This window comes from Calypte anna, chromosome 4A (assembly GCF_003957555.1).
Source record: "Calypte anna isolate BGI_N300 chromosome 4A, bCalAnn1_v1.p, whole genome shotgun sequence".
Lineage (NCBI taxonomy): Eukaryota > Metazoa > Chordata > Aves > Apodiformes > Trochilidae > Calypte > Calypte anna.
The window spans coordinates 8,147,827-8,162,894 of NC_044248.1; the positions used below are offsets into that span (position 1 = coordinate 8,147,827).

Here is a 15,068-nt window from a genome sequence, read left to right on the forward strand (position 1 = left end):
ATTTTTTTTTGGGGGGGGGGGGGAACTGATTGAACTTAATCCCTTCTGTAGCAGAGACTGGAGTCCTACTCATCCTTTTACATCCCAGTCGTTTCTGTGCCTCTGGGAGCTCAGTGGGAGCTGCTGACTCCACAGTGGGATCAGTGGGATTTTGCTTTTTTGCCAGGCAGCAGTTCATCCCTCCTACTGACTGAGGAATTGTACTACTACTTTCTTCCACACTTGAATGTAGCTGTAGTCTGTTCTGTACTCACAAAGCAGCCGTAGCAGCTATATTTGTACAGTGGTACTAAAACACTGAGCTAAAAATAAACCTTGCTCAGAAAAAGCAGTTCTGTTTTCTCATTACAGAGCTGAGCCTGCCAGCTTGCACTTTGTAGTGTGACTTCCGAAGTCTTGCACAGTCTGCTTTACAAATACTGGATTTTTCTGAGACTGTTTACCATAAATTGTATCCATGCAATTATCCATACCATAAACTTATCCTTAAATTGTGAAAATTATGGATAAAAAGACATCCGTGCCCCTACGGCCTACAGGACTATGGAACAGTAAAATAATTTTGTGGAAGTACTGTAATGCCTGTTGGGTTGAGTTAAAACAGTTAGAAATAAACCAAAAATCTTTTCTTCTCCAGCACTATTTATTTTTCCTTCTGTCTCTAGCAGGAAAGCATTTCAAAGTCATTCAGTTATTCTGAACCACTTCAACTCTGCAAATGTCCTCACTTGCAACTTTGTGTTATTGGGAGCTATAAACTATTTACGTTGGATAAAACTAATAAAATTTAACACTGATGGTAGGTTCCAAACAGTCAACACTACTTTTCAACACCATCAGTGCATTTTTCTGGGGTATTTTTGTGGAAAACTGACAGACCAGCCTCTCTTACCCACTTCTGAAGTCCCATTCAGTTTCTCATTATAAATTACATCAGAAAGAATGCAATGATGGAAAGATTACATCCCACACAGTATAAGCAAACCAAGGAAATGCTGATTTATTGTTGAGTGCGTGGAAGAATAGACACAGAGCTGACAGAAAGCAAGAAAGCACTTAGATGAAGAACAGGGTCCATAGGAGGAAAGAAAATAAAATAATCCTTTCACCCAGAAGGTCATTTACAATGTTCAGGTGTGATGCTGTGTGGATAAATATTGTATTTCTGAATCATATGAGAATCATATTGTATTTATGTATCATCTGAGAAGGCACTCTGAAAATTGTTTGAATGAAAAATGATCACAATGGCAACGTGGCCCCATCCCTGACAGCCAATCTTCTGTCACATAGAAATAAAGGCAAAATAAAGTGTTTCCCAAATATTTTATTTTATTTTATTTTGTTTTATTTTATTTTGTTTTATTTTATTTTTTTATTTTAATTTCTTTTTTCCTGGAAAGCCATTAAGGGGATAGAAGGGAGTGGTAACGTCGCTTGAAAATTTTCGATACGGGAAAACCTCAGCCTTTTAATTCTCATTTTCGCTGTCGCTCCGCTTAACTGCAGCCGGTGCCTCAGCATCCCGACGCTGCCCAGAACCAAGCCGACCCAGCAGAACCGACACCGCAGCTCCCACCGCATGGGACGGGACCACTCCCTCCGCGCATGCTCCCCTCGACACGTTCCCGCCGGGGCCGAGGAAGATTGGGCTCTCGGCTGCCCGTAGTTTCCCTGGCAACCGGCAGGAAGCGCCGCAGGGCGCGGAGCTGCCAGGCGGCCAGGTGAGGAGAGGTGGAGGGGGTTCGGTTGGCTCGGGCGGTTCTGATGGGCCGGGCGGGGCCCCTTTGCGTTTACCGGGCAGTGGTGCAGCCCAGCAGCGGCCGCTCTTCCCCAGGGGCCCATAAGAAGAGGGAACCCCGCTGCCCACCGGCCCAGTGCTCCCGTGTCTGCCTCGGGCCGGGCTTCCCGCCAGGGAGTGGGGGCTATGGGAGGGGAGAGGGGACCCAAGAGGGGCGTGCGTGTCCCTCCTCGTCGTCTCGCTGGGTCTGTTGATGTCCCACGGTGTTGGTCAGTGTCGGTCTGTAGTAACTTTACAGACCTTTGCTCTTTAAGGCTCTTGTCTGTCCCGGTGCCTGGTGCCCCTCGTTCTTACTCTGCCCGAGCTGCGCTCCGGGTGAGTTGGCGCTCACCAGGGTGAAGGAGCGGTCTCGGCTTTAAGATCCTACTGACTTTCGTTCCTCATTTCGTAAGTGAGTTCCAGAAGCCTGACTTTGCTGCACTTTTCCTCCTTTGAAAGGCTCAGACCTTTGCTTGCAATCTCTGTCATCAGCCAGTAAGTTGTTTCGTGTCTGTATCGAGCCCGGTATGTCACTTGTTTGATTCATAACTATACTTCTGGCTTGTATCTCTACATTTGTGACTCTCCTAGCTCTAGACTACACAAGATCTGTCATCTTCTTTGGAAAACAGAGGCATCCTTACAGACAAGTGATTTTTCGTCTCTGCCACCTCCTGCTCTGGCAATACACAGCCAGCTTATCTTTGCTGCATTTTTACAAAACAGCTGTCACCATCCTTAAGTGCCATTTATACTTCTGTCCCAGAGGGCTAACATTGTTGTGAAAGGCCTTTGACTGTTCCTGGCTGTTCCTGACTGTTGTCATGCACCAGTGACTGCTCAAATGTATCTACATACTGCCATTAGTTAAAAGCATAGTGAAGTCCTTAGCATGTATCTTACTTACTTTTTGGGAGAGAATTTGCATACATCTGAATTAGTATCTGTTGCTTCTGAATTCTGAATACTTTTCTGAGAAAAAAAAATGTTATTAGCAAGACAAGTGTTAACGTTGGAAGCCATTGTAGATTTCAAAGGTGGACACTGATAGCACTATTTTGTGATATATAATGCTAATGGCAAAAACCTGTGTTCATGATGTAAACCCATTCTGATTCTTATTTTTCTGATAGTTAAAGTGATTAATGTGATTAGAGTTTTGTGATCATAATCTGGCACTTAAGTCAGTAAATTTTATGTTATCGCTCCTCATCTATGGCTTCAAAGTGTTTTGGGTGTTAATGATTTGTGTTTTACAAGCAGGAGAGTTCTCATAAGTGTCATTAACATTTTTGTGTATTCTGAAGAGACTTTTAGTTGTGTGTTTGTGGTGTGTTAGTTTTTCTAATATAGAAAAGGGAAACCAGGATGTACAGTGGGTGCACTGTTCTGATCTGATCAGTTCTGATTAAATCAGTCAAGAAGAACTGATTTAAACTTTCAATTTTTCAATTTGTATTTTAGTTAACTTAGTAATAACTATATGTTTTATTTCTCAACAGTTAGTAAAACACAAGTGCTGGAGCCTTATCACTTTTTAGTAGAATCATAGGAGCACAGAATGTTAGAGGTTGGAAGGGACCTCTGGAGATCATCCAGTCCAACCCCCCTGACAAAGCAGGGTCACCCAGTGTAGGTCACACAGGAACACATCCAGGCAGGTTTAGAAATCCATCAGAAAAGACTTCACAGCCTCTCTGGGCAGCCTGTTCCAGTGCTGTCACCTTCACAGGAAAGAAGTTTCTCCTCATGTTGAGGTGGAACTTCCAATGTTTTCACTTAAACCCATTATTCCTTGTGCTGTTACTGGGCAGCACTGAAAAGAGGTTGACCTCTTCCTCTTGATACCCACCCCTTAGGTATTTATAGGTATTAATAAGATCTCCTCTCAGCCTTTTTTTTCTCTAAAGCAATATAGAGTGACAAAACTGTAAAAATTATTTTGTGTACTGCTTAATATATAAGAATAACCATTTATTTTCTGGTACACTTCTTCAGATTTTCTTTATTGATTGTTCATGTCAGTCTGTACCTGGGGATTCTAATCCCTGATACTCTCTTGTGTAGAAATGAGAACTATTTTATGGTTTTAATCTTCTTCTGTTTTTAATCTTTTTCTATTCTAGGAAGCAATGTTCTAAGAATGTCATCAGGTGTCCAAATAAAACCAAAGGCTGCAATACAGAAAAGCAAAACATCTCCTTTGCCATGTTCTCCAGAACCTGCAATTAAACCACAGCCAAAGCCTAGTGACAAGCTGAATCCTAAAACTATTGATCCAGTATGTATAGGTGGTGGGCTTTCTGTTTGTTTAAAATAATCTCTGTTGGAAGAACTTTCCTTACTTTATGAAATACATGCAGGACATGCTTCTTTGGGCCCTGTTCTGTAAAGTTGGAGCAAACTTTTTAAAATTAATCATATATACTCTAATTTCTAAGATCAAATGCCTAAGGCATTTGTAATGTATAATACTTTTTTTAAAAAAGTAGTCTTGGTACACCTGTGGTTTGAGTGGTAAATTTTTTATTTTCAGTGTCCTTTTGCCTTAAAATGAGATTTAGAGCTAAGAATTGAAAAGGGTTGTTGTTGGTTTATTGTCATATTTATACGTTTTTACACCTGATCCTTTAGAAAAAATTATGTTATTCAGTCAAATTAAGAATCAGCATCTTGATGATCATCTAGACCTCATAAAAACTGGCAAATTAATTGCTGGTGAGCATTACTTGAAACTCCCAAGTACTGTGAGTATGTAATACTTTGGAAAGAAGCTGAGCTCTCAGGAGAAGATTCATGAAAGTTGTTTGTTTCATTGAAGTCCTGTGCTTGGACAACTACATTTGAGGGAGTGAATTAATGGGATATACCAGCCAAATGATTATGTCACAGGCATTATATAATGTCACAGACATTTTAGAAAACTAAATGTGGGAGTACTTTGGTGAGGTACTAGTTTGCCATAAACAGGGATTGAATAGTTTTGTGTGTGAATTTTTTTCTTGAAACCTTTTTGCAATTAGTACAATTTCATTAAACCAGGAAGTCATCAGATCATGCACACAATTATAACAATGCTACTGTAAATTCAAACACAAGTTAAAAACTAGGATTAGTTGGAGTTTCCTGCTATATGCTTTGTGATAAGGTGTTTAATTGGGGAAGTAGCATTGAATGATCATGCTAATGAAGACTATCATAGTTAATATGCATAAGAAGCATGTATATGATAAAAAACAACTTTAATAGAATCATAAAATAACACTTAGGTGTTAAGATTTATAGAATAATAGAACAAAAACATACTAGAAAAATTCAGGGTATTCCATCAGAAGAACACTGATTCTACATTACTTATTAATTTTTACAACTTCTTAGCTAGGCAATTCTGAAAAGCAATTTTCTGAAAATCTATCAACTATATGTTTTCTGTCCCATAGCTGCAGTTCTTTTCCTGATTATTTTTGGAATTGTATGACCAAGTTCTTTTTTTGATAAACTGCAGTTTTAATTTGTTCAAAATAATTATAAAATCTTACTGTCATTAAGAAATAATGATTTTTTTTTTCTTTTTGTCCTCACAGTTTGGTGTTCATTCTCAACCATCTTCTGTATTTGCTGCAACATATGCTAAAGGTGGCATTCCATGCAGGTTGGTTTTGTTTATTTTTTTACTAAATAAGTTCAGGTAGAATTAAATAAATTGATATACATCTATTCATGTTTGATCTTGTAGTTAGGCTGTTTTATACCATTCCTTTCTGAAAAGATTTCTATTGCTTAACTCTAATACTTAGCTCCTCAGCAGAAAGTAATTTTCCATATTTTTGAAATTACCTGATTTTGTGATTTGTGTGCTGTGTTAATACTGATGCTGCAACTTTAAAGAATAGTTATGTCTTTGCACATTTGGTTTGCTAAGGCTCTTTCATGAAAGAAGTTGATTTTTTTCATGTAATGGTGTTTATTTCTCCCTACTAATAAAGACCATAAAATTAATGCCATTTTAGTAAGTACACATCTTGCAGTATTTTTTTTGTCTAAAGTGGTATGGCAACATTTTCTTCAATATTCCAATTCTCTAGTGGTCAGCAGCAGATGTTAATGAAAGTAAAAGTACTTGTAAGTAATAGTTTGTGGTATTTTAAGTTACTTTTGCCTATTACATATTTGCCTAGAAAATAAGTATTTTGGTGTTTTGCCAGTGGATGCAGCATTACCTAACAAAAATTTAAGTAGTTGTTAATACTTGCATATACACGTATAAAATAATCATTAATGCATAGTCTGTATCTTAGAAGTAATTGGGGAATTTCAATATTATTTTCTGTCAGTTTAAACTGATTTTCCTTAACTATTTTTATTTGAGAAAAATGTTTCTTGATATGAGTGACTTTGCAAAGGGAGCATCTTCTGTGTCAGTATCATTTTTGTAACTTTTGTTTTTTATTTCTATGTCACTGAATTTTGAAAACTGCTATAATTGGGAATTATAATAATTGCACTGCTAGATAACCATTATACATTTCACTAAGGAGAACAATATATATGACATCATTTAATAGTAATATTGCAAACCAATTTGTGATACATTCAAAGTGAAAAATGTTGGCAATAAATGATGTATTATTATATGTTAATTTGTTAAAACTCAATTCTTTATATAGGTTAGTGCATGGCTCAGTGAAGCACAGATTGCGATGGGAATGCCCTCCTGAAACTGTTCCTTTTGATCCTCTTCTTGTAACATTGGCAGAGGTAAAACTCAATTTTCATGCAAAGTTAAGCATACAGAGGTCCCTAATTGCAAAGGGCTTTTTGTAAGGAGCTAAACTAACTTTGCCTCACCTACTAAAAAATATGAAAAAACACCCACATATTTCTGAAAATTTGCTATGAATGAATATGGCCAAATACATTGCCTTTTGTTCTTTAGATGGAGTATTCTGGGAGAGCTAGGTAGAGCTGTTTAATCCTTGAGATACTGGTCAAATACAAGACTGCATTTCACATTCCCAACCATTAAATGAAATTCTTCAGTCCTCTTCTGGCCATGCAGGTTCTTTTGTGAACAAAGTTGGTTGAATTCTTTTTGTATATAAAGGCTACCTAATGAAGTTACAGTGCTCTCCTCAGTAAACTGAACTAAAACAGAGGAAATAGGATCCCATAAATGAGTGAAAGAGCATTACTGTGCATTTTGTCCTGGCTTCTGTGCTTTCAGCACCACCTGTGACAATTGTCACCAAATATATTTCAGGCATGTAACTAAGTGTTAAATCCAGTGTGGTAAGTGGAACAATGTGCATTCTGTAGAGCTGGCTTTTGTTTGTTTGTTTTGGGGTTTTTTTTTGTTTGGTTTCTTTTAATATTAAATAAAGCTGTCAGTTCCTCAGGTAACTTCAAGCTCTTGATATGGAAAGAAGGAGGACTTCAGTCATAGGGCTTCAAGTCTTTGAGATTTGTCAGTCAGGTTTTCACTAGAAGTGCATATTTGTATCATCTACAAGTTTTTGGTGCTGTAGGAAGGTGTGTGTGTGTGTGTGAGGTGTCTTTCCTTCCACAGTTCACTTGCTGTATTTTTTTTTCCCTTGGGTTATGAGCATTAGTCACTTATATAGCCTATTCTTGTTCATGGTCATGTTGAAAAATTACCTTGGGTAGTTAGATTAAAGGTATCAATGTACAAATATTGATCCACTTGACAGTTTTTATAATGCCAGTTTTAATATTTAATGTTTTGACAGAGAAATGAATGGTAGAATTCTGTGAGCAGGAGTTGTACTCAATAGCTCCACATGGTGGAGTTGGTGTATTTTATGTTTTGAACTGATGTAACAATGTAAACATTATTTTGCTGCTATGTGGAACTTCTAATATGTGTTTTTTATTTAATTAAAGGCTAACTACTAAGCAAACATGTTTTGTGTTTTTGCAACAGGGCCTAAGAGAGACAAAACATCCCTATACATTTGTTTCAAAGGAGGGTTTTAAAGAATTACTGATGGTCGAAGGTGCTGCTGAAAAAGCAGTTCCCTTGTTGCCTCGTCTAGTGCCAGTGCTAAAAGCTGCATTGGTATGTCTTGCTCTTCATTTAAAGATATTCATGGGTGTTTGGTTTGTTTGGGGTTTTTTTCTTTATTTCTTGTGCTTCAGGAAGGTATTAATGTGATAAGTCTATTGTATGGGCTTTTATTGTGGTGTTCAGGGGTGTGGGAATAGTTTATTTTTCTCATTTTAACCCTGTCGTGGTTTTATTAGATAAATATATCTTTAATTGCAAATTCAGATGAGCAATTGTATATGTAGCTGTGTGATAGTAGCTATGGGCAATTTCTGTGGAATTGTTCTTCTAAAGATCTGAATGGAAGCAGAATTAAGTAGATGTATTGTTGGTGGTTTTTAATGACCACATAATAACATGCAAACAAAAAACTGAGGTGAAGTAAAATGGAGATGTGAAAGTAAAGACTTTTCTGTTACATTTAAAAATTCAGATCATGCTACAAAGGTAAAACAGAATAGGCTAATGAGGAAAAGGGAAGAATACAGTTATAATGTTTGAGGTCATAGTCTTAATTTAAAAAATATTTTAGACTTGTTTACTCCTTCAGAAAATAAAAAGGGAAAGTATTGTCCTGAAAGGTAATTATTTTATATCTTTTTCATATCTTTCAGAGCCTTTTTCTTGTTCTTGCTGTCCTTTAATCTTGCTGTGGTTTAGTTCTGGCTCTATAGAGGTGGCTGAAAGCTTGAAAATAGTTTGTGATCTCAGACCTGAGGTGCAATATAAAACCAGAACTGTGTGTTGTCAGTACCTTTGGTTTAGTATGGAAGACAAAATTGGAAGAACTTTTCTTTTCTGTTCTTCTAATTGCTGTTACTTATCTGATGATTTTCATAGCTGCTGGTTTTGTCTTGTTAAACTTACTACACAAGCAGTTGATGAATTCTAGTTAAAAAACCCCAAACGATCAGGGCCGAAAAATAACTGCTTAAATAAAGGTCAGTATTAGTACAAGAACAAAAATAAATTGTCATGAATCAATTTCACTGCTAAAGGAAGAGTGAGATAACTAAACCATTAGAGGACTCAGGGATAGAACAACTCTCCAATGGGAGCAATAAAGCTGATAAAGCACCCTAGAAGTAGATAAGAGCCTGATAATTGCTGGCAGGTGACCAAGCTATAGTTGGCAGGGGACTCAGTTAATTGAGCCAGAAAGCCATTGGCTTCTGTGTTTCTCCAACAAAGACAATTGCTGTTATGAATAACATAGAAATTACCCTTGATTCATTACATTTGTAACTAAAGTGTTGTCTGGCACTTTCAACACACCTGCACTTGAAGGGTGCTTTCAAATTTGCTCTGAAGCATTAAAATCCTTGGTGTAGTAGAGGGTATGTGGTCAGTTGATTGGTCTAGTTTTCCTGACATTTTTTAAATTTCATTAATAGTGGATTGCTAGTTTTCTTGTCTCAGAAGATATGAAAGAGTTCCACTGTTATTTTGTGGATACTTTAATTTTGTACTAAAAAATATACCCCTGTTTTTAAAGATTACCTCTAGATGCCAATAATGAGTCACGTTGTACTTGTATTCCTAAATCTGTAACAGTTAGCAGTTGCAGAGTAATTTTAATTTTTAAAAATACTATGCACAATCATAATGGAGAGATTGCAGTTTTGAAGAACTTGTGCATTTTTCAGAATATTACTAATAGGATTTTCTCCTTTCCCCCTCTGAAGGCCCATTCAGATGAAGAAGTATTTGGAAGGGGATTGGATGCTTTAGTTCAACTGAGTGCAGTTGTTGGCCCATCTCTTAATGATCATCTTAAGCATCTACTCACAAATGTAAGTTTTGAATGCTGTAGTAAAAAATAATCTGCATTTTTGTGGTACTTCTGTTACAGTGTTTCATTTAATATCTGCACAGATGCAGTGGAGTTTCCATTCAGCACTTTCCATACAGCCTTAGTTTACCTATTCCTCTGTGTAAGCCCATCATTCTTTAATAACATGGTGACTTACCAAATTCTAGCAAGGTCCAAAAACTGTTGGTAACATAAACTGGAGAATAATGGAAATCTTGTCCCCACTACTTAAAAAATAGTAAAAAGATCCATCTTTAAACTTGAGGTGAAATAAATGCTATGTTTAGAAGAGAAGTTAATGTTTATTGCAAAATGAGCTTTGCATTTTGAATGTAAATATTTTTTACAAAATCTGTGAAAGTTTTGATAAATTGACATTAGCAAATATTCCTGCTTCTTTCAAATGGGAATTCTGCTAAAGGAAGTTTTTATTAAATAAACATAGAATTGGATTGTGAAAAGTAGTTTTATACTGAGTCCGTATGTAGACATCTTCCCTCAGCAGGCTTTTCATGGTTTCATCCAGCTTGCTTCCAAAGTATACTTCTACAGCAAAATAGAAGAACCTTTTAGATACCCAGGGCAGAAGAGAAAAATTTCAGTAGCTTTTAAAAGATATTGTTACCATAATAAATCTCTTCCAGTGCATGTGAAAAATATATTAACTTTTCCTGTGGCCAGAACTTTAAGAATGACCTTTTAAGGTCAATACCTCTTTAAAATTTGTTTGCTAGGATTAAAAAAAGTTAAATTCAATGAAAAGTAAAAGTTAAATTCAATGAAATGTAAACTCCTAGCCAAAAAACCCTTATTTGAAGTTTTTCATTAGTTAAAATCGTATTACTTTTGCATTGACTTGAGTTCCATATTTTTATACTAGTTACAAGCTGCAAAATGATGTTTCTTTTCAGTTTTAGTTTTCCAAAGATAAGATGAAATCAAGTAATAACATAGAAAAAACAAGTAATAACATAGAATTATATTGGTCTCTTTGCATTTTTAGTACTGTACTGTATTGTTTTTTATTCCACTTTTCCAATAGCTTTCGAGGAGATTAACGGACAAGAAATTTAGAGAAAAAATTACTGTTGCTTTACAAAAGTTGGAGCAATATGGTGGAAAGGTGAGTTGACCAGATGATTGTTCTGTAATCTGCACGTCTGTAGGCAACTTTAGCAAAATAACTTTCATCTCTGGCTTTCAGATTAAGAATTCCATTCTAGTTAAACCAGAGATTAGAGCTACAATTGCTATAAATAATTAAAAAAAAAAAATGCCTTAAGTAATAGATGGCAGAGAAGAATCTGCTGAACATTCTGTTGCCATTTTTTGTTGTACTATAAATTGTGCAGAAAGAAAGAGAGAAGAAAAATGGCAAGTATTGGCTTGGATATTGATTCTAGAAGAGAAAATAATTGTTTTCTTGACTCTATGAACACTTGCATGCATTATATTAATTGGTCAGTGGTAATGTATAAGAATAACCCAAAGGGTAGGGACATGTAGGTCTACTAATTCAAAACTTGAGACCCTTAATCAGTAAGCACTCACATAATCAGCAGACCTCCACACACACTTTTTTTTTTCCCCCCACTCATATTCATTTAAGGGCAGTAGCAATGTTTCTATTACAGACTTGAAAAACATCACAACAAATAAATAAGCATGGAAAATTTTTATTTCTATATAGAGTGGGACAAGAAAAGGAAAAATCACATCTCAATGGTCTTAAAATTCAGGCCTAGACAATGTAACATCAGTGAATCATTAACCTCTCAGGTCGCTCAGTCTTGTAGTCTCATTGGTTTTGCAAGTAGGTCTTTGTGTGTGTGTGTCTTTTAAAAATACCACAATAAGGTAAGGCAAAAGACTGCAAATAAATTCCTTAAATTTTATTACAAGCAATATTATATAATCCAGCTAATGAATTGATAAAATTCCTATTATAAAGGTTTTATACGGTATATGATTTTTAGTTTTATTGGATGTCCCTTCCAGAATATCATGCCTCTGATTTAAAAATTATTATTTCATGTCTGTAGCTATGCCCAGTTTTAGGTATGAGTTTACAAATCTCTTGGATGTTTACTCTCCATCATTAGTTATCACTGTATTCCATTATTTTCAATCCTTTTGACAGTAAACTTCTCAGAAAATACTTTTAGATTTTTCTACTCTTTGATAATACCAAAGATACATAAGTAAAAGTTGTGAATTATACAATTCATAGGGACTGTATGAATAGCCTTGCATGTAGTGGTAGTGATAGTCATGTTGTTTAAATTTCATTTATTTTTTTACCAACAGGCATCTGTGGCTATCATCAAATCTAAAATCCCAACCTATTGTAGTAGCTCCTCTTGAAGGAAGAAACCTATAGTGATTTATACTATAGAGGAAGTCTGGAAAGAAACTGCCTGTCAGGATTTCTTTTTTGGAGTATGGTATATTGTCTTAAAATAATAACAATTCTACAGTATGATGGAAAGTGAGAAAAGTCCTGAAAGTTTGTGAATCTGTCATTTTGGAAGGCTCTTTAACAATTCTCTCTGTATTGCTGCTGTTTGCCCATGCATTGTGCTTAAAATGGCATTGACCTGCTATTATTTCAGAAGCAGAGTAAATATTGATGCTTATTTTGTTGTAAATCACAATTTCCTTCAATTGATCTGCATTCCTTAATATGTATATTTGTGTGATGCAAAATAATTTGTCTGTAATTAACTTGGTGTTAAATTACATATGTATACCTGCTTCTGTAACTTCATTTCTGGCACAGGCACTCATGGATGCAGTTTGGATTCATCAGAACTTCCTGCATTAGATGTAGAACTGTGAGATCCAGATTATTGAGAGTCAGCTTTTAAAGGATGAAGCTGAATGCACTGAACAGGTAGCATATGGTGCAAAGCTGAACTTGTTCACTGTATTCTCAGCACATTGTTTTGAGAAGCTGGAGAAGTGCTGAATGAGCTGAATGCTTGAGACTTGATTGTGAATTTAGCTCCAGATGAGCTAATAAACTTTTGAATGTGGAAACTATGAAAAAAAAATTAGTTAATATAATAATTAGATCACAGAAGCCATCTTACCTGGCTGTCAACTGCTGTTCTAGGGTGCAATGTTTGTCCATGAAAATCTTTGAACTTGATTGCAAAGTAATTCCTAGTGTGTTTTTTAATAAGTACTGTTCAGGGTTTATGTTGTTAGGGGGATCTGAGTGACTCTCTGAGGGAGAGCTGACTGAAGTAACAAAATTTGCCATAGAATTTTTACCTCTTAGGAAAATTCAATTCCAGAATTTAAGGCTGTTGGAAGATGTTTTATTAAAAAATAACTCTCATTAGAGGATTAAACAAGTAGCAGCTGAAAGCAATTTCAGATTATTTTTTTTTTTTTAAATTACCACAACTTGGCTAAACTGAATTGACTTCAGCACTCTAAGGTCTTTGCTGAGATCAGACTGTGCTTAGCCAAGATTCATGTGATTTTTTTTAAAAAATTCATTTTGTTGGCAAAAATGTTTAAAGTAATACAAGTATGTGTTTAACAACTCAAAAAATGATCATGCTCTTTTTTCTTCATGTTTACTTTATTTTTTAGTTTTTTACAAAATGTGCACATTTAGTTTACACAAACACACTACAGCAGATTTCAGGTGTACATGTATTGTACTACTCTTACCCTACACTGGTGATAGCAGAGCAGCCTTCAACATGCCTCTAACATCCCACCTCTACACCAGAATAGATACCTGAATTATTTTTGCAAAATAATGCTTGCAACATTCTTTCCACCTCATTAATCCCCTTTCTGCAGCGATGTCACAATGAAGATTGGCCTATCTTTGATAGCATTTCACCTATTTTGAAGTATTAGCATAAACTCTGTGGACAATGTATCTTAAAAATTACACATATTGAGGGGCAGTATTATATTTTAGGTACATACATTTTTAGAAAAAAAAAAAAAGTCTTCCTAGGTTCAGAATTAAGGTAGCTCCTATCTTAATGAAGAAACAATCCTAAAAAAAAAATGTAATACAGTTGTCACATATAGATGATGTTATATAGCTGAAGTTTCCAGGTTTTTTTTCCTGATTCTGTCTCATAATTAAAGACATTACAGAAAGCTGAAACAGATGTTAGCCTGTCTAGCAGTCAGTATTTGTAGGTGTTACTACGTAGTGATATTCATTCTGAGCACCAAAGGAGGATGGAAGTTTCAGAAGAAGTTCATGCCTTATTCTTCATGAAAGACAGAAAGTCACATATTCATGAAAACAATGTTAGGATCCACTTTGAATTTTTCATTAAGAAACTGTAAGTCCTTATGTCAAAGATCCTTAATTTTAAGCAAAGAACTTTGCAGATACATCCAAGAAGAATTAGGAATACACTCTGTAAGACTCCCAATATCCATGGTTTGATAAATTCAAATTTACACTACATAAGTGTGATTGACAGAAGCTTACTCATATTTATTAAGGAGTAAATCTACCCATAAAAAAATTCTTATTTTGTTCTTTAACAGTTCTTCCTCTTAAGTTAATCTGTTTTGTTAGGTTTGGGGTTTGGTTTGTTTTTTTTTTACTTTAAGAGAAAAGTCAAAGGTGGAAGGCAATTGCAGCAAGATGTGCATTGCACATGGATTACAGCACTTTAACTCAAAGTATTATTCAAAAAATGAGGACTACACCATATAACTGTGAAAAGAAAATACATGGTAATGCCTCTGTAGAAATTAGTAGCTAAGATTTATGAAATACACTCAACTGGAACTTAATCCAGTAGAAATGAGTAGCAAAACTAAGAGTATTTATTTAATTTCCTTGTGATAGTATCTATTTTATCTAGGGGTTAGAATGATAATAAAGCTGCATAATGTCAGGTCTTATTTTGTTTGGGTTAGAAATAAAAACCTGACATTTCAGAACAATCTTGTTAACTAAGGTAGCCACTGGTGAATTGCTAAATTGTATATTTTACAAAGATTTTCTGGGGGAAATGTGTAATAAAAAATTATTTGCATAATACATGTCTCAGGGCAAAGCTGAGTAATTTTATTTATCATAAAGTGGGAAATCCATCTTTTAGATAATGTTGCAGAATAGCTTGTATTTGTCCATTAGTTGTAATCCTAGTGTCTTCATTAAATCACATTTTCAAAAAGCTGCATGGATCGCATTATATTCTCATCCTGCAAAAAAGACAACAGAAACCCAAATATCATACACCATTATAAATATAGTTAGCATAAACCTATAGTGCAACTGGGGAGAACTTAGGTCAGAACAGAGAAATTGTCATATCCATTCCCTCTCAAGACAGAGGGAGAATGAGGGGAAGCACCTTTCTGTTCTGACTTAATTGTGGGCAAAGATAGACTTTTATTCCCAGTGTCCAGAGAAG

The 15,068-nt window shown here is 35.5% G+C and overlaps 2 protein-coding genes across 9 annotated transcripts in view; one reads left to right on the forward strand and one right to left on the reverse strand.

Moving 5' to 3' along the window:
- The first annotated feature begins 1,649 nt into the window (after positions 1 to 1,649).
- Positions 1,650 to 14,820, forward strand: PACRGL (parkin coregulated like). 4 transcript variants are annotated; one of them, XM_030450071.1, is made up of 9 exons: positions 1,688 to 1,724; positions 2,194 to 2,275; positions 3,907 to 4,061; positions 5,365 to 5,432; positions 6,448 to 6,538; positions 7,722 to 7,856; positions 9,530 to 9,637; positions 10,700 to 10,780; positions 11,965 to 14,646. In XM_030450071.1, exons 3-9 carry the CDS (start codon positions 3,924 to 3,926, stop codon positions 12,019 to 12,021), a joined length of 678 nt encoding a protein of 225 aa, XP_030305931.1. In that variant the 5' UTR covers positions 1,688 to 1,724; positions 2,194 to 2,275; positions 3,907 to 3,923; the 3' UTR covers positions 12,022 to 14,646. The 4 variants fall into 4 exon arrangements, with proteins under 4 accessions (XP_030305929.1, XP_030305932.1, XP_030305931.1 ...); XM_030450069.1 differs by lacking the exon at positions 2,194 to 2,275 and having other exon boundaries at positions 1,650 to 1,724; positions 11,965 to 14,820; XM_030450072.1 differs by lacking the exons at positions 2,194 to 2,275; positions 6,448 to 6,538 and adding an exon at positions 5,866 to 5,902 and having other exon boundaries at positions 1,650 to 1,724; positions 11,965 to 14,649.
- The window catches only part of KCNIP4 (potassium voltage-gated channel interacting protein 4), a 380,377-nt gene continuing 380,001 nt past the window's right edge, over positions 14,693 to 15,068 (reverse strand). For 3 of the 5 annotated variants that reach the window (XM_030450067.1, XM_030450066.1, XM_030450065.1), the window contains exon 8: positions 14,809 to 14,856. In XM_030450067.1, coding sequence (XP_030305927.1) covers positions 14,809 to 14,856 — 48 coding nt within the window. Of the gene's footprint in view, positions 14,857 to 15,068 lie in introns of all 5 variants that reach the window. The other 2 variants (XM_030450064.1, XM_030450068.1) reach the window with 2 other exon arrangements.